General features: G+C 34.8%; 1 protein-coding gene across 3 annotated transcripts in view; it reads left to right on the forward strand.

The window, feature by feature from the left end:
- The window catches only part of LOC131046645 (protein PLASTID MOVEMENT IMPAIRED 1-RELATED 1), a 45,994-nt gene extending 19,347 nt beyond the window's left edge, over window positions 1-26,647 (forward strand). Inside the window, exons 3-7 of one of the 3 annotated variants that reach the window (XM_057980431.2) lie at window positions 9,937-10,028; window positions 20,612-20,680; window positions 21,951-22,023; window positions 22,198-25,252; window positions 25,345-26,647. In XM_057980431.2, coding sequence (XP_057836414.2) covers window positions 22,911-25,252; window positions 25,345-26,515 — 3,513 coding nt within the window. In that variant the 5' untranslated portion in view covers window positions 9,937-10,028; window positions 20,612-20,680; window positions 21,951-22,023; window positions 22,198-22,910 and the 3' untranslated portion in view covers window positions 26,516-26,647. Of the gene's footprint in view, window positions 1-9,936; window positions 10,029-20,611; window positions 20,681-21,461; window positions 21,569-21,950; window positions 22,024-22,197; window positions 25,253-25,344 lie in introns of those variants that run through there. The other 2 variants (XM_057980432.2, XM_057980433.2) reach the window with 2 other exon arrangements.
- The last annotated feature ends 547 nt before the right edge of the window (window positions 26,648-27,194 follow it).

The following is a 27,194-nucleotide window of genomic DNA, read 5'->3' on the forward strand; positions in this document are numbered from 1 at the left end:
AGAAACAGATTAATTACAGGAAAATGAAATTAACTTCCAATACGATGCCAGTGATTTCAAAACTTTCAAACTATGTTACATAATCAGAGTCAAATTTAAATTTTCATATTCCACACTTCAGAATCGGTTTTCCAATGCTATACAATTTATACCAAAATTGTGTTTTACCATCATGACCGTTGGACTGCATGACTATTCGACTTCCACATTTGAAAAATCAAATTTGAACACATACATCAGGTTAACAATCCCAAACTGATAAGAACCTACCAGACACTGATGTCGGGATAGAAATCCCAAACTGAAGCCTTTATTCACCCATCAGAATAGCTACTATTGGCAAAATAACCTTTTTGTGCAACTCCAATAAGGTAAGCTTACCCCGATGACACCCATGTTGGCATAGCTATACTGAATAAGGTAATTGGACAACTATCGAGATAACCTTCCACAGTCGGCTAAACCATATTTGCTCATCCTGATAGAAGGAACTATCCCGATGACTCTTTTGTCGGGATAACTATCCCGATGAAAAACTTGACACTTTTTTTTCAACAACGACACCTCATCGGAATAACTATCCCGATGACAATATTGACAGTTTTTTTACAACAATGAAACTTTATCGGTATAACTTATCCCGATGACAACATTGACAAATTTCTATAGACTTGCAAAATATGACTCCAACTTTGACATACAAACCTGAAAAACATGAAACGACATTACAAATGGTCTCCATAGACCTTATTGAACCAGACTAACATGAACCCTAACTCCTAAGACTCAAACATCTAATTAACATGATGACTAGATACTAGGTTCTCCTACACCATACACCCAAAGAGGAAATATTTCATGCTCCTGATTGATAGGGTGAAACTCAAAAATTGGCTCAAATTGTGTGTTTGTAATCAATTTGGCTTGCAAGTTCCCTCAAAGGTGATTGTTGAAGGTTTTGACACTTGTTTAGGTACTATTTTTTTTTGTTTTTTCTTCTCTATGCTTCATACCAACCCTGAGATCTTCCTACCATGTTAGTTCTTATTTTCATTCATACTTGCTCTCAAGACTCACAAAAGTGCAACTTTGCTTCCTAACTCCAAACACCAAAATCACTCACCAAGAGTTGCATGAGGTCTAGGTAATTTTATAACATCCTATTAGGCTTATTTAAACTTGGTTTCGTGATCTATTCAATTGTCTTCTTACCCGATTTGAAGAAAAGCTCAAAACAGGGCTACAAGGAAAGAGCCCCAATTAGCCCTCCAAAACTACTAAAACGCTTATAACTCCACAAATTGACAAAGCACTTCATGAAACCCTTGCATATCTAGATGCCCTTTATGGAGATATTTCAATTTTGTTCTATGAGGAGGTCTAACAATACTGTACAATTTATGTCCTATAAATGTGCCTAAAAACAAGGGTTTTCAAGGGTTGTGAGTCTTCAAACACCTTATCACCATTCCAAAATCTTCTTCAGACCACACAATCTTTTGAGAAGGTTTGTACCATCATTATGAATCCTTCCAACTTCCTGCCCTTCAAGCATAAAGACAAACACTTGATGTGCAACCAAGTTTCAAGAGGAAAAGTGCTCAAAAACCATTGTATTCAACACTTTGGCTACTCAAAATGCATTTCCATCAAACTATTCATTGAAACATCCTCCCATCTGGTCTAAAATCTCTATCCAAACTTCATTCCACCTTAGGAAACCAAAAATGAGGTCCACTTGGTGGGGGTTTGCAAAGAAGCTTTGTTTTACACCAAGAAAATTCACTAGCTGGGCTATAGGAGCTCGCCTAGTAAGCAGCAAAAACCATTTTCTTTGTCATTTCCATCAAAAAAAAAAATTTATATACAAGAAGGCTATATACAAAAACTTGACTCTCAGAGGCCATGGAGAAAGAGCCAAAGAAAATCAAGTTGCTTCCATTGTTGAAGCCAAACCCTTACTCAACCGAGAACAGGGCTAAAACAAAATAATTTTGATGCAATGTTAAAACTTCACACCAGCACACAAACCCAGGTGAGAAATATTTAGCACAACATGGCACAACTGCCCAAATGAAAACATTATAGCCAAATGCTTAGGAAGTACAAACTACTATAGCATATGGAGCAAAAATGCAAGAAAAGTGACAAAATTCTTAGTTTTTTTATTGAATTCTTCTTGTTTTCGAATGCCAACCTAATACAAAGTTGTTTTAAGCTTTAAATAGACACTCACCACCCAAATCATGCCAAGATATGGACCAATAACCACCTTTTGCCTTATTTTTACAAGTTTTCCAAAAATTGTCAAAATGTTGCTTGACAACTTTGACAATTTTTAGTACAATGAGCATTTTTGACATGTGAGCCAAATAGACTTAACTCCACTAAGTGAAATGGTTTACTATAACCACAAAAACATATTTCAATTCCTAACAAGGCTTTATAAGGCATTTTGACCATTTTCCCACATTTTGCCCATTCTAGGCTTACAAAGCATAAAAGGTCAAAAATAGACCAAAAACTCAACAAACAACAAAACTAAGACACAAAGGACACTTAAACACACTAAACACACCCTTTGGACATAAAAAAAGTCCATTATTCAATTGAGACCAACATAGGCCATTTCAAACAAAAATTTGATGAAGTGCTCCATGAGCTTCACTAGGTGCTCCTGCACCACTAATGAAATGAGATTTGCATCTGAGACCCCATGTTGTGCTATATCCTCCTCTAAAATCGAAGTGGAATCTTCATTAGGTAGTCCTAGCCACTTGACCAGGTGCTCCTTATAAATTTTCCTCCTTGTCCTCTTCACTTCTCTTGAGTCCAAAATGGCTTCAAGTTTCATAGGCTAAGAATGTAGAAGGTCCTTGACCCATTCCATATCAGCATCTTCATCTCCTTCTCCTTAACCTGCAAAATCAAATTCCTTATAGGGATACAAATCTGATACAATGAATATATGTGAGATAGCAACCCCCGATGGGAGTTCAATCTCATAAGCATTATTGTCATACTTGTGAACCACTTTACATGGCCCTATCTTCTTCATCATCAACTTTGTATACTTTCCCTTTGGTAATCTCTCCTTCCTCAAATGTTCCAATACTAGATCACCCACCTTGAATGGTACATCTCTCTTCTTCAAGTTTGTCTTCTTCTTATACTTGTCCACATTCTTCTCAAGTGTCTCCTTGACCTTTTTGTGGATGTCATGCATGGCTACTACAAATTCTTCACCTTGGGCACTCCTCCTATCCATTCCACTCAAATCCCTCAACTCATAGATACCTTTGGCATGCACTCCATAGACAAATTCAAATGGAATCTTCCCTATGCTTCGGTTGATTGAATCATTGTATGCATACCCTGCCTACAATAGGATTAGATCCCATGACTGATTGTGTTCCTTAGTCAAACATCTCAGCAGGTTTCCTAATGACCTGTTGACAACCATAGTCTGCTCATTTGTCTAAGGATGATAGGCAGAACTAAAAGTAAGATTTGTTCCTAGTTTTCTCCATAATGTTCTCCAAAAATGTCCAATAAACTTTGAATCTTTGTTAGACACAATCGATAATGGCAATCCATGGATCCTTACAATCTCCTTAAAGATAAGTTTGCGATGTGGGAGGCATCATTGGTTGTTTTGCACGCAATGAAGTGAGTCATCTTGCTGAACCTGTCCACAACTACATACACATTGTCATATCCCCTTGTGGTCCTTGGTAAACCCAAAACAAAATCCATACTGATGGATTCCCATGGTCTATTGGGTATGGGAAGAGTTTGATACAACCTTGTATTAGAACTTGACCCCTTTTCTCTCTAACATATACCATAACCTTCCACAAACTTCTTCACATCTAGGTGCATCTTAGGCCAGTAGTAAAATCTTGTAACCTGATCCAATGTCTTATCGCATCCAAAATGTCCTCCAAGACTGCCACTATGCTTCTCTTTGATCAAATTTTCTCTCATAGAACACTTTGGGACACATAACTGAGCTCCCTTAAACAAAAGACAACCTTGTACCACATATTTTGCATACTCACTATGAAAAGAACCCTGTGACTTCTCACAAACAGAAAACACTTCATGAAAGTCTACATCATTTTGATACATACCTCTTAAGGAATCAATTCTTACACTTTGAAACTGCACCTCTTGTATCATCATTATCCTCCTGCTTAAAACATCAGCTACCTTGTTATCCTGCCCTTTTTTGTGCTTTATGGTAAAAGTATAGGACTGCAATTGCTCTACCCACTTCATGTGTCAATGACTCAACTTCTCTTGACTGTTTAGGAAACTCAAAGCATGGTTATCTATGTATACCACAAACTCCTTGGGCAATAGGTAGTGTCTCCATTTTTTTAGTGCTTGCACCATGGCATACAACTCCAAATCATAGGACAGATACTTCTTTTTGGCTTCATTCAATTTCTCACTAAAGAAATTTATTGGCTTCCCCTCTTGACTCAACACTGCCCCTGTGGAATAGCCACTAGCATCACACTCTATTATGAATCCTTATTAAAATCTAGTAAGGTAAGGATAGGATGATGTTTTGCCCTTGTCTTGAGGTACTCAAAACTCTAATCAGCCTCCTTAGTCCATTGGAATCTACTCCTCTTCTCTCCTTTGATGGTGTCTATCATGGATGCCACAATATGAATGAAATTCTTGATGAACTTACGATAGAATCTTGCTAAACCATGGAAACTTTTGACTTCCCCAATTGATTTAGGTGTTGGCCAATTGAGTATGGCCTCTACTTTTTGCGGATCCATCTTCAAAGTTCCTTGTCAAATCACAAACCCCAAATATACCATCTCTTCTTTCATCCATTTACACTTCTTGAGATTGATCATCAATTTTTCTTCATCCAACCTTCTTAACACCTTATCTAAGTGTTCCAAATGGTCCTCCTTTGTCTTGTTGAATACCAAAATGTCATCCAAGTATACTACCACAAACTTATTTATGAAGTCTCTTAGGACCTCATTCATGAGTCTCATGAATATACTCGGGGCATTAGATAGCCCAAAAGGCATGACAAGCCATTCATACAGACCTTCATTAGTCTTGAAAGTCGTCTTCCACTCATCCTCCTCTCTGATCCTTATTTGGTGATAGCCACTTTTTAAATCAATTTTAGTAAAGTACCTTGCTCCGACCAGACTGTCCATAAGATCTTCCATCCAAGGAATGGGAAATCTATATCTAATTGTTATCTTGTTGATAGCCCTTGAATCTGTACAAATCCTCCAATCTCCATCTTTTTTGGGTGTCAAAACAATTGGCACAACACATGGGTTCAAACTCTTTCTCACCAAGCCCTTATCAAGCAATTCTTGGACCTGCTTCTTGATCTCCTCATTTTCTTGAAGTGTCATTTTGCATGCCACCTTTTTGGGAAGAATTGCACCAAGGATTAGGTAAATATGATGACTCACATCACGGATGGGAGGCAAGGAATTACGTAATTCCTTCACTACTATACCTTCATACTTATCAAGTAGGTTTTGCACCTCTTTAGGGACTTCCTTGTTGTCATTATTTGTTGCTTCAAATATTGGTTTCCCCACAATGGCGTATCCACACTTCTCTTCTCCCAGGCTCTTCATGAACTCCTTTTCCTTCACCACCATTACACTAGGTCCTTCATGGACTACACTCTCATCTTCCTTTAGTGGGGAAAGGGTATAAGACATTCCCCCCTTCTCGATGATAAAGACATTCTTCTTTCCATCATGTTGGGCTTCCCTATCATACTATCAAGGCTTGCCAAGTAGGATGTGGCACACATCCATAGGAATGATATCACACAAAATTTTATCCTCATACAGACCAATTCTAAACTCTACCCAAGACTGTTCATTGACAAGTACTTGCTGACCCTTATTTAGCCAAGACACCTTATATGGTGTCGGGTGAGGGATCCTCTTTAGTTTTAACTTTTCTACCATCTCTACTGCAACTAAGTTATCAATGGAACCGGAATCAATTACCACTTTACATACCTTAGCTTGTGTCATACATGTGGTTCTAAACAAAGATTTTATTTCTGGTGGTTCCTTGATGGTTGGAACCTTGATCAATGTCCTCCTCATCAGTAACATTTCCCCTACCCCAGGTTCTGCAAGCAATGATGGTGATTTCACACTCTTTGTCTCTTCCTCATGAACAACTTGTGTCCCCCTTTCTCCTCCATATGAGCTTGTACTTGGTTTGTCCAGGCATCTCCAAGCAAGGTGACCAATTTGTCCACATTGAAAACACTTCCCTGAGAATGTATTTGGCCCTCTTCCTTGGTTTTCAAATCTGCCTCTTGTGTTACATCTCCTACCCCTGAATCCACCTCTTTGCTCATTGGTTTGTTCTCGTTGTCCACTAGTATCTCCTTGATGCTTTTGGAATTGTGTTCTACCTCCAAAGTTTCCTCTTCCTCTATTGTTCTTTCCTCTACCTCTGGCCTATTGCTCTTGCCTCCTTTTAACCTTCTCTTCTGCTCTTGTGGCTAACTGAAAAATAATCTTCTACACTCCTAGGGGTAGTTAGACTCAATTCATCTTGTATGATATGCCTTAACCCATTTATATACCTTGCTATTTTCTCCACTTCATCTTCATGGTGCCCTGCCCTCGAGCTCAATTTATGAAACTCCTCTGTGTATGTCATCACATCCATTTCTTTTTTCTTTAGGTTTTGCAATCTCCTAAAGATTTGAACCTCATAGTCACCTAGTAGAAATTGGGCCTTCACCTTTGCTACCATCCTATCCTAATTGTTAATCTTGGGCTTCCCTCTTCTCAATCTCTCTGACTGAGTGTAATTCCACCAAGTTAGTGGTGACCGCTTCAACTTAGTCTTGGTCAGCTTCACCTTTTGGTCCTCCGGGACCTCCTTGAAGTCAAAATAGTTGTCAAGGGCATCTATCCAATCCAGTACCTCCTCATTATCCATCTTGCCACCATACATTAGCAAATCCAATTTCATGTCAGAATGGTCTCCTTTGATAACCTTGAGCACCGCTAGGAACTTTTTTTCTCCCGGCCCCAACTGTTCTTCTTGGGGTACATTTTGGGGAGCTTCATTCCCCTGCTCACCTACTTCTTCTTCCTCCAAGTCACTATCCACATCAGCAACCCCAGTTCTCCTCAAAGCTGCTTCTAGTGCTGCTATCCTGACCAACATAGCACCTTGGCCCTCCTTGACTGACCTCACCTCTTTTGTGAGGACTGCACTTGCCTTGGGAGGCATCTTGCCCTTCTCGTTCTATGCAATATTTTTTTCTGCTCAGACTATACACACACAAAACTCCCAATCAAAACCTAAGCTTTGATACCACTTTGATGCAATACAGAGAGGGAGAATTGTCAAAACGTGGTTAAAACCCTAGTTACTCTACTAACCAGGTCCTTGTGTGCAAACAACTAAGCTTCTTCTTAACAACGAATTCGAAACTCAGATCACCAGCAATGGGAAGGTAATTCGGTGCTTAATCATACATATAACTAACCAACCAATTTGAATTCATACAATGACATGTAAGTACAGGAAATCGATTAATTACAAGAAAATGAAATGAACTTCCAATACAATGCCAACTGTGATTAAAAAACTTTCAAACTATGTTACAGAATCATATTCAAATTCAAGTTTACATATTGCACACTTTAGAATCGGTTTTCCAATACCGCTATACAATTTATACCAAATTTGCGTTTTCCCGCCATGACTGTTGGATTGCATGACTATTCAACTTCACATTTGAATAATTAAATTTGAACACATACATCGGGATAACAATCTGAAACTAATAAGACCCTACCAGACACCGATGTCGAGATAGCAATCCCCAACTTAAGCCTTTATTCACCCATCAAAATGGCTACTATCGGCGAAATAACCTTTTTGTGCAACTCCGATATGGTAACCTTACCCTAATGGCCACCATGTCGGCATAGATATATCGAATGAGGCAATTGGGCAACTATCAAGATAAACTTTCACAGTCGGCTAAACCATATTTGCCAGTCCCGATAGAAGAAACTATCCTGATGACTCTTTTATCGAGATAACTATCTCGATGACAAACTTGACACTTCTTTTATAGAAATGACACCTCATCGGAATAACTATCCCAGTGACAACATTGGTATTTTTTTTACAACAATGACACTTTATCAATATAACTTATCCTAATGACAACATTGATAAATGTTTACAGACTTGCAAAATATGACTCCAACTCTGACATATAGACTTGAAAAAATGAAATGACATTACAAATGGTCTCCATAGACCTTATTGAACCAGACTAACCTGACCCCTAACTCCTAAGACTCAAACATCTAATTAACATGATGACTAGATACTAGGTGCTCCTGCACCACTACCACCCAAGATCAAGAAAGTTGAACAAGAATATTGTGAAGGACCTAAAGAGGAGAATATCATAAAGAGTTTAGAATTGGTAGAACCTCCATCTCAATTCATAAGGAGGTCAACCTCAAAACAAACAACTATACATGTTTATCCTTCCTAATTGGAGATATATTTTTTCTTTTCTTTCTAATACAATTATATGGGGCATAGTCAATTCTAGACATATCCTACAACACACTACCCACATCAAAGTTACATTAATAGGAATGAGAAGTCAATAAGGCACAAAATTTACTACATGTTCAAAATATTCATTGGTAGGCTAAATAAAAACATGCCAACAACATGAACATAAAGTGTGTCATGAGATGCACCACACACCTCACTGTTTTCGATTTGATGACAAAGTATGTTACACATCTATGAGGCATGTTCAAATGGGTATCTCAAAATATATCAATTAATTATATTTTGTTCTAGTTCACCTGCATGAGTGAAAAGCCAAACCTAATGTACAAATTTGAAATATAACAAGACTACAATGGTAGAAATTGACTAACAAAAATCTACTTGCCTAGATCTTCTAATGTTTGAATTTAACAAGGGACTAGTGATGTTTAGAAACACCTTTGGGGAATTTACATATTCACAAGGATCGTGTTTTGTTAGTCATACCCCTAGTGAACTAAATTTATGGCTTTGAGTGAAAGATTGAAGACAAAAAATAAGTGTGCTATAGAGTCAAAAATAATGTCACAAGGAAACAATGTAGAACACATTCTCTTTTAAACTCTTTGACTTAAATGTTCTCATCACATTCTAAAATTTCTAGATGATTTTTTTTTTTTTTTAAAGTTTTTAGATACACCATAACATATAGATCAGCACAAATGTGTGCTAGGTTGATTTATAATAGCTAGTAGACTAAATATGTCATCGTAGAAATGACTCAGGTCAAGTTCATATTCATGTATTTGAACTAGGTAATGAATAGGAAATCTAAAGATTGAGACCACTCTTGAAAATGAATGATGATGAAATTAAACTATATTAACATCCCAAGTCAAATTTATACATGAATATATCACTTATAAACTGATTACTATATTTAAAATACTCTCATCTAATATAAATATATAATTTTTACTTTACAATACTTTCTATAATCTATAAATCAAATGATAAAATACTATTATTGATAATCACTCTTCACACATAAAGGAACACAAATCAAATTTATAAGCAACTAAAACTTCTACACAATATAAATTTTCTTATGATCTAATGATGGGCAAGGGTTCCTTTTTGAAGTGAGTATGCACCTAGACCCCATTAAATTTAGTTATGCCCTTAATTTATTAATTCCCTAGCTTTACAAATAGCATAGTCATAGATTCTAACATTACCTTTAATTTCTCTAGAGATTTTCCTGCCCTTCTTTTCATTATTCTACGAAATCTTGTCCTCTTTTGGTTTGTTCATATTTGTTAGAAGACTTATTACTATAATATTACTAACTTTGGAAATGTATGTCAGATAAATAAATTGGATTTCAATTCCCTTTACATATATGAAGGTTTTGTCATGAAAGAAAGTGGTTTCAAACTAGAGCAAACCTTAGAAATAAGGTAAGTATTTTTTAATTATTTTTTGTTAATTCTAATTATGTGAGGTAATGAAGATATGTTTTAAATTTGTATCTATAATAGGTTTATGAAATATGTTGAGCATTGAAATAAATATTTTTTAATGTGACTTAAATTTTTATAAAGATGAAATATTGTTTTGTTATTTTTTAAATTTATCTTAATAATAGTTAATAGAAGGTCTTATATTTTCATAGTTGGTTAAAGTATTTTAAAAAGAAATTGAATATAATTATATAGTATTTCTTAACATCTGATCTATTATCAAAATAATAACAATAAATTTATTTTCTGACAATGCATTTTATAGAGAAACCCAACACATCAATTTGATTATAAAAATTACTCTAAAAAATTATTATATACGAAATCATATATTTCTTGAATCTTTAATGACAGATTTAGATGCTTTACAAATAAAGACTTTAAAAATGATGTAAGAAAAGGGTATAACTTAACTTAAGTAAAATTTTGGGTTTCCTTCTTGAATGTTTAGAGTCCCTTCTGTTATCACATGCACTGCCAAAATAATTAAAATTTATCAGTATGTGTTTTTCTTTCAATAAAAAGAAAAAATAATGAAAATAAAAGTAGATTATAAAGTATATCTTTAAAGATTTATGGTGGGTGAATTTTAAAAGCTATACTCGTAGACATAATTAATAGAAAAATAGTAATTTCTCAAATCTTTGTTTTCTTGAAAAAAAAATTGAGTATGGATAAATAGGTAAATTTTATTTTATATTAGAAAATCAAAATCAATTAAAAAAATCACTTAAATTGAACAAAAGTAACATTGTTAATCATAAGGAAACAAAGAGTACCACAACAAAAAAAGTCAATAGTCAGGGGAATCCTTGTAATAAACATTCACAAGAACACCAAAGTCTTTTCTCAAGTCCTACACAATTTTAGTCCTAATTATCTCCAGTTTCAACCTTGATGTGATTCGAGTTAGATATTGATTTAGCTAAGAAATCAGCCATGTCATGTCCTTCTCTTTTAGTATGGTACCATATAACAACTTTGAAACCATGAATGAGAGTGCCAGTGTCTTTCTAACATTCATTCAATTACCACTATTGAAGTTAAAGGAGTTAGTCTTTCAAAGTGATCAATTAAGATTTTTGGAGTCAAATTCGGAAACAATATTGATAAAATATTTATGCTTGGCTTCTAATAAAGCTTGGCCATATATATTTAATAATATTTTAAGTATCATATTCCTAAATATGCATTTCATCATTCAATGTATAAATTTAAAAATGTAAAAGTGTTGTAAACTTATTACTAAATTAATGTAACTTCTAATATGTAAATGCTTGAGCAAACAAAATTTTAAAAGAATAAACTTTCCCTAAGCTTACTTAAGTTAATAAAATGAAATGCTTACAATTTAGTACCAATCAACTTAGACTAAATAATTATGAGCTTGGATTAAATACTTGAAAACTTAATAAGTTAATTAGGAAATATACATATGATAAATAAGGCATTTAGCTCATTAACTAAAGGATATATTCAATTTAGAATAGTATAGAAATCTGCACACTTTAGGATCTAGAATGAATGATGATAAATTGGGGCATCGTCTACCCAGCCCCTACGATGCACGACATGCAGTCCTATACATGCAAAACATGTTAAACATACACATGCAAAAAATGTTAAAACATGTTAAACATACATATAATTGTCAAAACATGTTAAACATACATATAACGACATGTCGTGCATTATAGGGACTGGGTAGACAGTGCCATAAATTGGTATCCTCCTTGAAATTAGGAAATTTAGTTGACTTTATGCAAGAGAAAGTCTAACAATTCAAGAATAGTCTAAACTCACATATCTCTCTTGCACCATGAACTTTTACTATAAAATCTATAAGATCATCTTATTTACTTCATTGGATTCATTTTTTAAACTTTTTTTGTTCTTTGTAATAATTGATTTCTAGTAGTATTTATAAATATCTAGGTAGGTTTTTCAATACATCATAAGGGGAAAGGTTCTCCTAAGTCAATCCATAGAAAACCATGTACAAGTGATTGAAAACAAAAAAAAAATTAATCATGCATATGTTCCTAGAATGTATAAGAGTTGGTATAAAATGCTTTAATACTATGCAAGATTTGGACATAGAGATAGCCACCCAAAGCCAAGGAGTTTCAATTGACGAAAGCACAAGAGAGACTCAAAACAAGAGAATAATGCTATTATATCAAAAGATACAAATATACAATATGATTAATAGTTTGAGACTACATTGAAAAACTAGTTTATATATAGGCAAGTGTGAGGCATAGAATAACATAAGATTATTATGTGTCTTTTATGATACATAAAAAAGAAATTTGTTGAATAAACTATTATTTATAGACCATTATCTATATCAACTACCCTAACTTATACACAAACTATGACAACTCTTGAGGAAAAAAGAATACTAGGAAAAGCATTTGGAAGAGAAGTTTTTTGAGAACATTCTTGGCATCCCAAGAAAAGTTTTATACATGAATTTAATGCCACTCCTTGAAATATGATAAATATATGGTAAATAAGGAGAGGATAAAATATGTTGGCAATCGTTCCCTTACATGAGGTTTAACACAAATAAACATGGTTCCCTAAAAGATGAGATGTAGTTATTAGAATACATCCTTTAGAGGATTGGTGAGGTGATTCTCCTTCCAACTAACACAATGGGAATACTCCTAGGTTGTGGGAATACTCCAAGGTTGTGGGTGACCTAAAAGTTGGAATGAATCTCTAGAGAGGATTGATTCCCCTAGTATAGCACCTAAAACTAACCTATTTGACTAATATTGTAAGAAAAAGGGGATAAAATCAACCCTAAAAATGAACCTAGAGGTGATGCACCAAAAGAAAAAGTTGAGTTGAATTTTCTTTAGTATACACAATGTGATTAAAAAAGTTAAGAGACTATGCACAATTTAGGTTTTTGACATATTTTGCAAAAGTGTTTCATAGAAAGGTCTTGAATTTATGATAATATTTAGAAGGAATAGCAATTAACATGGAACTTTAAGAAAAACATGAACTATGACCTACAAATAAATGTCCTATTATGTAAAGATAAAAATGAGATAGTAAATGAAAATAAATATTTTTATTACAATTAAAATTAAACACTAACTATGACCTACAAATAAATGTACTATCATATAAAGACAAAAAATGAGATAATAAATCAAGAATAAATATTTTATCATAATATAAAGTGAAACATTCCATGCTATGCACATTACAAAGCTTTGAGTAGGCAAAAATGACTCTTATTGTACAAGTCTGTTACAATATTTTTTCTTAGGAAAACTAAGTTCAAAGTACTTAGTAATTAATGATCATGTGTTACATCTGCAGTTCTAATTTAGATACATCTTTTTCTTGATTTTACTAGGCATCCCCTTTGCACATCTAGCAAGAGGAGAGAATATAGAGTATAGGAATTATGTGCAATGAATGAAGATTCTTGCCTTAACTATTTGACCAACGTCCTTAGCCGCTTAGGAAACCAACTCCTACTTAGACTCCTTTGAAAGCTCTAGCAAGGCGTTGAGGGAAGGAAACCTTTGACCTTTTCAACTCTGACTCATTTGCATGCTCCAAGAAAAGCTCCAATCACCAACCTCCACTCTCCTAGATGCCTGTAAGGTGTTGGAAACTGCCTGTAGTATTATTTCAACTGCCCAAAGTAGCCTTTATTATCCTCAATTACCACTTGCATGATAATAGGGCATGTTTTTTATGAGTTTGGAAAGAAATAGGACTCCTCGAGGGTGTATGATAAGGCTACTGAATGCTTAAATTTTTTTTAAATCTTTCAAATTAAAGTGAACTATGAAAATGGTTATGCAGCTCTTAGGATGTATCAATGTATAAGTTATTTTCATACATCATAATTTATGCATTGGTACATTTTAAGCCACTGGATAGTTGCTTCCATGAACTATTTATTATCACTCATAGGTTGATAGCTTATTATGTCACCATCTTCATGTCATCACACATATTATCAGGCATAAGTTGAAACATTTTCAACTTATAGCTGTCTATGATCGTTATTCTCTTAATTTATCCATTTAATGACTGTCCTTTTGATGTTACAGATCTACAGATTATCATTCAATACCTCCACTCTTCAACTGCCATACAAGATCCACCCTATGCCATAGTATTTTACTATCATTTAGTGTCTTTTATTCTCTTTGAAACCTCCTGCTATCCTTCATTGTTAGTCACCTATGATTTGTATTCCTCTTCGATGTAGACTAACCCTTGCATGATACTGTAGACCATCACTATAGACTGCTCTTTTGATACTGTCATGAAAAAATTGTTCATTTAACCACCTTTTGTGAACATGGCTCCTTGAAAAAACACTATGATTCACTTTGGAGTCTAGAATTTTCTTCCCTTTTGAGATATAGTTTCTTCTGAGTGTTACATGAAATGTTTTATTAAGTCCTTACTCATCAACCTCAGATTATTGTAGTGACTACCATCCATTCATAACTGTCATGTCCTCCTCTCGCATATAGATGACTACCATCACAAAATACTGTCATACCGTCACTCTTCAACAGTGAACATCACTGTCATTGACAAAGTTGGTCATTGCTTCGAAGTATGAACTACTCCCTATAGGATGCCAAACTATGCCTTGTTATTGTCATCTCCACATGATTGACAAAATTGTCATAGATAAGCTTCTCAGTATCAATTGTAAACTATTGCCCTCTAACAACAATAAATACCATTTCATACATAGGTACACTGTCTCTTCAAGATGATGAATAAGCTCTTAGGATCTTGGCATTTTGAACTACCCTGATAGCTCTATGACTTGACGTAATTAGCTACAGGTGTTTTAGTTTCTTATCACGGTAGGTGTATGTATTATGTCTTATGTCTTGGTATTTTGAACTGCCCTGATAGCTCTATGACTTGACATAATTAGCTACAGGTGTGTTAGTTTCTTATCATGGTAGGTGTATGTATTATGTCTTATGTCTTGGCATTTTGAACTGCCCTGATAGCTCTATGACTTGACATAATTAGCTACAGATGTGCTAGTTTCTTATCACAGTCGGTGTATGTATTATATGTCTTTCCTATGGACTGTCCTCTCATTTACTATCCTTTAAATTTGGTCATGCTGATCATTATAATCGTTCATGCCAAGCTCTTAGGACTTGGTAGATCTTTCCATTTCTTGGACAGTGTCATCCTTTATACTTAGTCATTTATCTTCATATTCCTTATCTTGTATAGGGTCTTGACATCTTGAAGGAATTTCAGCTCACACTTTTGACAGGGTTTCATGATGGTTTTGATAACCTTATTATGCTACTCGTCGTCATCTTACTTGATCTCACTATGATGACTGTGTTACTTAGAATATTGTCCCTTAGATTTTAAAACCTCTATCATACTTTCACCTACTGGCATGTGGGGTCATTCACAGGTGGTTGGTATTTTTAAGAAAACATCACACTCTTAACCAAGTTTAACAATGAATGTGATACTTCTCTTTTCTTGGTATTGGGATATCTTGATTGGGACCACCTAAAAAATCGCTTATGAAAAACTCATTACTAGAATCCAACAATAGAAGAGTCGACAATGAAATGTATTTGAAAGTTGTTAGCAAGAATGGACTTGATCCCATAGACTGATGGTCTTATGAAGATCATTAAAACTCATTCATTCCACACTAAAAAGCTGTCCTTATGAATGGTCTGTACACTACCCACTTATTAAAAATGATTGTTTGTCTTTAACCTGTTGTGTATGCTTTATCACTTGATACTAACAGTTGTTAACAGTATTCAGACATGAATCTTTACATTCCTCGCTCAATGCTTTCAATATGATAAACTAAACCTCAGGGCTTATAAGCCCCAAAAGGAGTTTGAGTACTTCTTACACCCACCAAGACAAATTCAATCATTTTTTAGAAACTCTATATCTTTGTTTAAAGGAAATCCACTGCTTGACTGTCATACTGTTATTGAAACAGACAACGATGAAATACTGAATAAGACCATTTTTTATAAGCCTTACAAACCTTATGTCAACACAAAGTTCAACATATTTGAACATGATCCTATTCAATCTTTTATGTCATGCTCTGTACATCTTGTGATTTTATCAAATCATAGAGAGCTTGCAATGTTGCTTGCTTCCGTGTCTTGTCATCTCCAATGACTGCCCCAAGTTAAAGGTTTCAAGAATGAAAGCACACCCTTTACAAACTTTATAGTACACCAAACCAAAGGATATTGCTCCAAGCATTTTCCTAATCTTCATGACTTTAAGAGGTTTGTAGCTTCATGTTACATCGAGTAAATAGGTCTCTTGGCATTGTCCATTGCCATTAGCTTTTCATACAAGATGGTCTCGTTTGGACAAACCTATACCTATGGCATCCAACACTTCTATCCATTTTGTGGAAATATTTAAGATTCTCAAGAGATTTCTCATGACGAAATAGATTTTTATCAAGATAAATAGAAATCTTAATGTTATTCAAACTTTCTTAAGATAATATAGATCTTTTTACTAATCAATTTTTGAATAAATTAATGTTAATAGATTTTCATAATCTATGAGACTAATATGTGTTGTTTCTAGATTCAATTGTGTAAAAACATTGATGAAAAAAACAATTACACAATTGAATCCAAAAGCAACACATATCAATTCTTAAATAGTTCAATAAACTCTCAAATGTTCTTTGCAAGTATGTTTTCAACAAAATGTTCAAGGATTTGAAGGTGGTATGAGACTTCTAAGACCTTTTTCAACTTCAATAGCTAATAATATCCCTACAGGCTTATGGACCGCATATAAATTTCCTCTATCTTAGCTTTCATAAGACAAGGAATACCTAGTAAGCATAGAATGCAGCCATATAGAGCTTCATTTTGGAGACACCTCGGAACATGGAGATGACTTTAAAAGCCCTTAAAATATTTCCTTCTTCATGTAATGTGTCATGGAACCTTTCCTTCATTCTACAATGCCTTTTTTGGCACTTAAAAATTCCTCTTTCACTCATTTATGTTTTATGAATATGATTTAATATTTTCAAAGACCTATAATCAAAGATTTTAACTTTATAAAATTTCTTAAACACTTTTTTGAGAAATTATTTAAATGAAGGTGAGATTAAAAAAAAAAATTATTAGTAGAGTTTCCCTATCCATTTTGTCCTACAAACCCTTGCCTCCTTCCATATATACTCTCACCTACCTTCCAGTGTGGCCTTCTTATCCTTTCCATGGTGTTAGGCAAGTCAATGGTCTATCCAGCATATCCTTTCTAGATTCCCATTTTTGTCCTACAAAGCCTTGCCTCCTTCCATATATATTCTCACCTACCTTCGAGTGTGGCCTTCTTATCTTTTCCATAGTGTTGGGCAAGTGAAATGCCTATCCTTTTTTAGATTCACGGTAGTAGATGGATACCTTTCCCATGGCGTTGAGAAAGTCAAATGCCTACATTTTCTAGATTCATGGGAGTAGATGGATACCCTTTCCTTTTCAATAGTGTTTTTATGCATTTCTTTTGACAAACCCATCTCTTCCTTCTATGCTAGCATACTTAATAGTAAAATGATAAAATTTATTTATGTTATAGATATAAGCCATGTGAATTGGATGCTACTAATAAATAAATAAAATTCTTTAGTGGCTTTGACTTTAATGTTGAAGTTTTAATCATTTTATGAATTTATTGGGCAGCTCATCCTAAATAAAAATAATTTTTATTTTAACATTATCAACAATTAAATATGAGTATAGGACTTAAACTCGTGCATTTTGGCATTCCTTAATCCTTAATATTCAAACAATCAATAATTAATTATAATCCTCTAATACATTTGATATAAGGATGTTCAAGATTGAAAATCTTCCTAGTCCTATCAGCCAAACTCGTTCATTAAGTAACAAAGGAAATTATATCTGCTTTTAGGTTTGGTGAAGATGGTATCATCCATTGAAGAATGTAGACGTCAATGCTTCCTAAAGGAGGGAATGGTGTCTCTTGCTAACTTGGTGCTTAGTTGTGGGGATTGGTGCCTCTAGTAGGTTGGTGCCAACAAATTAAGGGGATTGGGGTCTCATGTGGGTTGGTGCCTACAAAGTGTGTAAGACAAGTTTATATAAGCAAATATTTTGTTGTGGTTTTATCTCATAAGGGTTTCCACGGATAAATCTTGTGTTCTTCTTGTGTTGCATAATTTTTGCATCTTATGTGAATGATATTGTACAATTGTTATGCTTATAGCATTAAGTTTGAAAAATTAAAGAACTTAGTATAGTGCTTCACCCTCCCCCCCTCCCCTTAGTATAATTGTGTGCTTCAACAAGTAGGACTTAGTCGTGTGTATAAATGATGTATATTTGAACAAATCACTATGACAACATGTGATGTTAAAATAAAATGATCCTTATGTGGTCTAGTGTGCATTCATATAGTAATGTTGGCATGAAACCACCACTGGATTTGAAAGTTGCTTATATCATTCTTTTATAATGGGATTAAATTCAAAGCATAAGCTCAATAAATAGTTGTAATTTAAAAATGAAGTCAAAGATCTCATCCTGAATTTGAGGATGCAATTTCTATATTATTAATGTATGGACTATGGAGCCTCTGATTCACCAAAATGGATACATAGGCAAGAACATTAGGAATAAACCCTTGAGGTTTAGGTCTACATCTAAGGATGACCTTTCCATTGGATGTTTACCACATTCAAGTGGAAGTATATGTGTAGTAGAATAGAGTCATTATCACAACTATAGTTAGAAAAGCTCTGAAGTTGGCACTTCAAAATCTTGAATGAAAGATGTTTGGCCAATTTACTTAGTATTTTTTTGTGAATTTGTTAAAAATAAAAATATTTCCTAGCAATCATTGTGTGGATATTGCAAGATAAAGTGGTTAAATCATTATATTCATATGGCATTCAAATTCAAATTCAAATTCAAATCTCCTAAGTGACATCTAAGGTGGAACTAAGTAGTGAATCTTGATTTTCCACTATAATGTTTATATTTTTAAAGAATTATGTATTGCATTACTCATAAGGACCAAAGTGAACCCTTAATTGTAAACCTTAAACTAACATAGGAAAAGATTGCTAATAATGAGTTAAATAGACTCTAAACCAACATAAAATATAGTAAGCACCCAATGAAATAAATTTAAGGTGTTTTAAAGATAAAAAAATAATAACAAAAAATAAATACTAATATATTTTTAAAAGACAAAAGAATCATAACCTTAAAAATAAATATGAATATATCCAACATATACAACCTGAGATAGGATGACCAATTGAGTTCAAAATCTTTACCATCCACATGCTAGGTAATAGCACATACCCATACCATCAAGACCTAAGTCCGATGGTTGACCCTACTTGTTAAGCAATCTTTTTTGTGACTACCATCTATTCGAAGGTGCTTTTAAACTAATAAGACACGCATTAATATAAATAAAATTACATATGAACCTAATATATTATCTCAATCTTATTGACAATTTTTTGGTGGAACTTTTAAAAATTGGTATTAGTTTTATTCCTATAGACATGATACACAAATTGGTGTCAAATCTTGTAAGCCTTGGTAAAAAGATTGGAAAAGGTACTTAGATATGTTGCGCCTCCAAAATTACAAGCCTTGAAAAGGCTACTCTTGGTTGTTACCTCATATTTCAATGGTGTCGATTTTAAACTAGAGATGGCTTCTACAATCTCTAATTTTTATTTTGCAACAAAGATTTTACACCATTTGGACAACCATTATTAAGCTCAAGCTTGCTCTTGCCTAGTCTATTCTTTTACAAGGTCTTCATGTTGGTTTCAAGTTAATTTATTTAGGGATTCCTAATCCCTACTGCTCTTTTGTGGGCATTGAGAACCTCTCAAGCATCTTTTCTAGTTTTGTCCCAAAGCTCAAGTTGCTTAGACCTAGATTCATGTTTTTTAAACCATTTAGGTCAAAGCCTCTTTTTTTGGCATAAGGTCTTATTAAGGGATTGACTTAGAACTCCTTTTAGATACACTTAGATTTAACATACTTTCAAGATAAAAATTCTTTTTAGCATTTGGAAGGTTATAATTTTGCTATTTTCTATGGATTTTTTGTTGATCATAATTTCTTTCTTTATTATATAGTCATGATTTGTTCTAATGTGCTTATGTAGATACAAGTGCAAGCTAGAACAAAGTTGCACTTGAAGTTGTTCATCTCCAAGTGTTGCTAGATCACTAGGGTAATGCCCCATGTGTTATTGCCAAGGTCCCTCTAACCCCACTTCTCTACCTTGTGGGCATCATCAATGGTGCAATCAATCAACTTGTTATAACATGTTCATTCTTAGGGATCTCTACCTCATGTGAGAAGGGGTCCAATTGAGCAAGGATGGTTATGACCTCCTAGTTGTTGTTCAACTCCTTCACCACCTTTTCTTGGTGGCACTATTGGCTAGCTAGATTCTAACAAGTTCTTTGTGTGGTACAGATCAAAATAATGGATGTGGCACTCCCATGGACACTTTGGACCTTGCCAATGCATGGGACAAATTGGATGGTAAGGATCCACCTCCTCCTCCTCCTCTTGATCATCAATTAACAACTCTTTGTAATCGTATTTTGTGTTTTGTTTCGAACCTGACTCTGTATAAAATTTAGAAGTAACTTCGTCCATCCATTTTTTAATATGTTAACACTATTTTATAAATGATAATATATAAATACTATTCACAAAAATAAATTATAAGTCTGTCCTTTGCCATGACAGACTTTTTAACATCTTAATAATATTTTTTTTTAAATCTAAATACACCCATACCGCCATCAAATTTAGGCCTGCATACCATACTGAGTTTCTAGTTTAAACCTTTAAGAAATATATGTTAATTTATGCTCGTCTGTATTCTTCATAAATTAACTTTGATCGACTTTGGGAAACCATTACAATGCTTCAACCTTGCATTATCATTTAGTTCAACATGTATCACTGAATCCTTCAGATTTCTTTTTTTTTAAATTATGTGAAATCTTTCATGGTTTAAATTTTTTCTCCACCCCAATTTCGCTATTCCGATCCGAAAACCACTCCGACAAAATTGAATAAAGAGTTTTCAAATTCGCATCATTAATGAAAAATTTAAGCTCTGCAGTGAAAATAGATTTTTGCATTGAATATTGGTGAACAGTAAGTTGGAGATATTAACGTTTAAAAAAGTTGTTACAAATTTGCTGAAAAACTGTAAGTAAAATTGTATTTAGTATTTCAAGTTTTTGGCTTCGTGATTTCATGGTGACTGTTTCAAATTGGAGAATAGTTTTTAAAAGTGATTTAGACAGTTATAGAAAAAGAAAATAATGCACAGGTTATTTTAGATTTCTTGAAGCATTATAAAATTTATTTTTTCAACAGGAACATGGCTTCAAATAGGAATCTTTTTTTACAAAGGTAAAATTTTAGTTGGAATGTTTAAGATTTAGTTAAATTACCTGGTTTTTTGTTTTGCGATTTTATAATGGTTGCTTCAGATTGAAGAATATTTTTACGGCAGAATAGAAATTTTTTTATTTTATTTTCAAAATATTGCAGAGATTTTTAAAGTGTAGATGAGAATGGCTTCAAAATTTTAGATTTTGTTTAAGTATTTAAAAAGTTAAAAAGGAAACCGCTTCAAACTAAATCAACAGTTTTGGAAAGCTGCAATCGAAGTTTGTCTTTTATATTTCGAAGCTTTTGTAAGACTTTTTGTTTTGTGATTTTATGGCGTATGGTTTTGAAAAATGGCGAAAAAAGGCAGGTTAAGAATTTTTTATTTGAAATTTTTTTGCAGAGGTTTTCAAATTTAGGAGAAAATGGCTTCAAATTTACATGGGCATTGAGAAATGTTGAGCAAAATTTCATGGGTAAGATTTGCATCTGTTAGTAATATTTTTTTGTTTTCTGAATAATTTTGGAGAGAAATTTCAATGCTTAGGAAGGTCGTAAGATTTTGAGGCCTTTTTGCAGTGTATGGAAAAAAAAAATTGCCTTTACCGTTTATACCTTCTCTGGGATTCTGACATCTTGCGAATTTGCAGTGGCCATAATGAAATTCGCAATTTTCAAAAGTACAAAGATGTTGAACGAATTCCGAATGAAATCCACATAAATGGCAGAGTTTGCAGGAGAACTAATGTGCAGTGCAGGTCTAGAGATGCCTATGTGATCTCCAATTGGTTGTTGTTTCGGAATGCGATGCAGGAATTTCCATGGTTGTTTTTCTCATGATATGGACCAGGTTGAATTTTCTTTAAGGAAGAAAGCCAGAAATTATTGAGGAAATGGGAAAAATTCATTTTGGAGTTGACAATACGGTGTGTAGTAAACCGATCATTGTGAGAAGTACAGAATTCACTATAATGTTTGTGGAACTTCTGAGTTCACATACTTTGAATTCATGAACAAAACAGAAATTTTCAGAGACAGAAACTAGAGATTTATGAATTCATATAAGGTGTCGTAAAATATGGTGAACTGGAAACAGGGGATGGTGACAATTTACCTCTTTAACTTCCACCTTGATGCTTTTGGTGAGGATAGGAATCAAAATGTGGGAGTTCTTTAAACAGGATTTCTATTCAAGCAATTTAAGATCCTCTCTCTCATCTCTAAATCTATACATCTGTGCAAATTAGCTAGAATAGGGTAATCTGCAGATCACAGGTGCTTAGAATTGCTAGATTATTATTATATTCTAGCAGTACGTTATGCATGGCAAATCCTCTGGCTTATTCAAAGAATTCATTTGGAAATGGGTGACACAAAATTTCAGCATATGTCAATGAAAGATGAGAGAATGAAGAAAACAGCTTCGAAGGGTTGTCTGCATTCAAATAGAGTCTGGATAAGCAAATTGCCTTGTAGAAATGTTACTCTCAACGACACTTCTTCCCAATTTCCAGCCTCCAAGATTGATTTTCGCCATTCTACATCATCGGTGGTCCGCAGCACCTTTGAACAAGATGAAATTTGTGACAATCCGCCAAGACTATCATGGGAAGGATTTCAACATGCGGGTAAGACATTTGATTTTGATCTGAAACCCAATCCTAGAGCATTAAATTTACATGGTGCTTCCCAGCTGCAGCAATCTAGTAGTTGTATGGAACATAGGAAATGTTCTGACAATGATAATTTCCCCAAATGGATGGAGGACAATTTGAATTTTAGCAGGCAAATTGAGGCTCCCCTTAAGAGGAAGAAACGCTTATGGAATTGGAAACCTTTGCGAGCTCTTGCACATACTCGCAAGCAGCAATTCAGATGTATCTTCACCTTGCATGTCCATCGTGTTGAGGGGCTTCCACAAAGCATGAATGGCTTGCTGATTTCTGTCCATTGGAGACGAAAATATGGAGAAGAACAGACGATGCCTGCTCGTGTTTGTGAAGGCACTGCTGAATTTGAAGAGACACTTCATCAGATTTGCACCATCTATGGAAGCAGGATGCCAGGTCAAGGCATGAATTATAAATCAAAGGTTTTCACACTTTTTGTTAGTGCTGTGGATGCCAAAGGGATAGATTTTGGTGAACATCGGATTGATCTCAGCATATTGCTTCCAAAGCATTTAAGCGATGGTAGAGGGTATACAAAGGCCAATTGCTCTACTATGAGTTTCAAGCTTGCAGGTATGGCTCAAGAAGGAACTTTATCTGTAACTTTTTCATGCAAAATCCCAAAGAATGAACTTCAGCAAATGCAAGATAGGGGCACTAAACATGCAGATATGTCTGACCGAGTAAGATTTCAATCTTTACGCAGATTTTCAAATTCTCATCCTGGAAATTCAGAAATCTATTCTAATTCTAGTCCTTCCATCTCTGGGCATGAAACCAATCTTGATGACATAGATCATTTGAACCTAAATAGTCAAGCTTCTATCATGAATGAGGTCTCTACTGAAAAACACCGCTGTCTTCAACATTCAAAAGATGTGAAAAGAAGTTGCAGTTTAGCGGAGTTGTTTGCCCTTGAATTAGAGATCAATTTTTCTAGTCCACTCATTAATATAAATGAATCTAATGGCAGTTCTAGTCAAAATGCTTGCCAGGATGATAAAGTTCGTCTAGAGGATGATAATGAATACACAGTTATTGAGAAGGGGGTGGAGATGGGAATTGGGAATGTCTCGCAATTACTGGAACCAGATAAAGAGCTTTTAGAGCGTAGTTTGAGAACTAGAGAAGAGGAAATGATTGAAAATCACACGAATGCCCAACAGGCTCAGCAGTTGAATACTCCAAATTCCTGGTTGGAAGAGAATGCTGAAGCTGAAGTATGTCTACTGTCTGTTCAGCATCAACAAGATAAACAAAGTGACATAAGCAAGGCTTGTACATGTGATGACAAAAAACCGGCTGATGGTCACTTCCTTAACATGCTGGATCAAAATTATAATTCCTCTCATTTAAGCTCTGAAAGTGATCCGGACTCTCCCAGAGCATGCCTTCTTAAGCAGTTTGAGAGAGAATGTATGTTGGAAGGAGCCAATCTTGGACCTGAATTATGCATTCCAACCGTCTTACATTCAGAACAAACTTCTAAAGGCAGTTGGGACTCCGATGAGGAATTATGTCTGGATTCAATAGTGCGGGCTGCAGAATCGGAATTTCAAAAAGCAAAGCAGACTTTGTCCAGCAAATTGCGAGCCACCATGCTAGAGAAAGCAGAGGCAGATGCACTGTTGGAAAAGTGGGGTATGGATGAAAAAGATTTTCTGAACTCTCCTGTAAACACTCAAGGTGGATTTGGCAGTCCTGTCAATTTTCCTCCCCAGGAGCATGTTGAGAGACCTGCTCTTGCAGAAGGAGTTGGTTCAGTTGTTAAAATGCGGGATGGAGGTTTTCTTGGTTCAATGAGTCCTGTGAGTAAATACAAAGAAAGCCTGCTCATGCAGGTATCGAGGCCTCTTGTAGTGTCTGCAGAAACAGGGTCAAGTGTCATTGATATTCTGTCCAGGTTGGCTTCTCTTGGAGCTGAAATCCTTACTGCACAAGCTAAGGAAATGATGCCTCTGGAAGATATCACAGGAAAAAATATTCAGCAATTAGCATTAGATTCAGGTCCTAGCCTTAAGAAATCCAAAACAAGGTGAAACTCCTGCTATACTGTTTTCTACATTTTTGGGTGGAAAACAATTTTTTATATTGCCTGTTACTTATGTTTATCATTTGGATTTGCAGGGAGTTCACAGATCCAGAGCTAAACAATGAATCAGATCATAGACTTCATGTACTCTCTTTTGATAGAGGGATGTCTATTTCACAAGGAATGAACCAGGTACAATTTGGGACTCTATCTGCCAAAAGGGATACTCAAGAACTCGAGCTCTCTGCCACTGGGAATATTCCGGAGCTCAAGATGTCTGCCATTAGGGATATTTACAATGAACTTGTTTTCCTTGAGGAATTAGTTCCTTCAGCCATGGAAAAGATAGAACCTCTAGCTGTTGAGGGACTCAAAATACAGTCAGAAATGGCAGATCAAGATGCACCTTCCAATCTGAATGCATTATGGCCATCAGAAAGAACTCCTTCTGTACCAAAGAGAACCGAAGAAAGTGGCAGGCTTGGGTTGGAGGGTACTACAGGCTTGGGATTATCAGGTGTCAAAGATTATGACTATAATGGTGAAGGCTTAATGGCAATGGCTATAACCTTAGATGAGTGCATGAAATTAGATGCAGCAATGGCTGACAAAGAGGTGAGTGAGAGATCGCCCAAGTCTCTTCCCGATCACTGTGATGTAAACTTGGAGTTAACTGGCAGAAGGCATCCCAAATGCAATAAAAGTGAATTGGAAAGGCAGAAACATGCCCTGGAAAGATGGAGTACTATAGGAAAGACCTTAACAATAGCTCTGAGAATCCAATTGCACGATCCTCTTAGGAACTATGAACCAGTTGGAGCTCCAATGATGGCTTTAGTAAAAGCAGAGCGTGTTGAGCTACCTCCAAGCCCCACAACAGGAAGAGTAGTAGACAAATGGAATTGTGAAGTCTATGGAGAAACTAAAGAGAGGAAAGAAGAATCTCATTTTAAAGTCACAAATGTTCATGTTGCAGGTCTTAAGTTGCAGGAAAATACCAGGACAAATGGCTGGAGCAATCCAAAACAGAAACAATCGGGTTCTCGTTGGCTGATTGCAAATGGGATGGGCAAGAGTCAAAAGCATCCTTTGCTAAAACAAATGTCAGCAGCATCAAAAGTAGATGTCAAACCCAGGGAGACTCTATGGAGTATTTCCACTCGTTTTCATAGCAGTGGGAAGCAAGGAAATGAAATTGCTACTTTGGGTTCTCACATTAGAAACCCTGATATCATATTCCCTAATGATACAATTAATTTTAGATAGGAGGATTTATTAATGTGGAGCAAAGTTCTCAACAATGGATATTGCTGCTGATTTTTGTATGCATATTGTCTATTGTACCTTTCAAACAGTCTCGTGAATGAAATTTACTTGATGGACCGATTCTTATCTTAAGATGATCTACATATCAATTAACAACTGCGGAGGAAGAGAACATGTCAAAGATTGTTTCACTTATTTCTCCAGGTTCATGAAGTAGTACTCAAGCAGGGCTGTCTTCAGGCCAAGTGAATGTGCTAGGCCTCCTAATGGACCAATAAATTTGTTAAATACATTCGATACATTACAGATGTTAAAAAAACATTTATGAAGTTGGAAGAATTAAGAAATCATTTCCAAAGTTACAAGAATTAAGAAAATCACAAGCAGCTTGAAATATGTTTAAGGATTAGTCAAGCTGGAACATAGGCATATTATAACAAGGTTGCATTGCAGCATAGTTCCTACCAAATGTTGCTGGAACTGTTTTTCTCTTTGGGATGTAGAGAATATGAGAGGAGCATTGGCGTGCTTGAATTGTAATTTGCCATTATATTATTTAGCATTTTCCAAATTTATGAACTAGTACTCAAGCAAGGTTGTCTTCAGGCCAAGTTAATGTGCTAGGCCTCCTAATGAACCAGTAAATCTGCTAAATACATTCAATAACATATACATTACA

Source organism: Cryptomeria japonica, chromosome 11, assembly GCF_030272615.1.
Source record: "Cryptomeria japonica chromosome 11, Sugi_1.0, whole genome shotgun sequence".
Taxonomy (NCBI): Eukaryota; Viridiplantae; Streptophyta; class Pinopsida; order Cupressales; family Cupressaceae; genus Cryptomeria; species Cryptomeria japonica.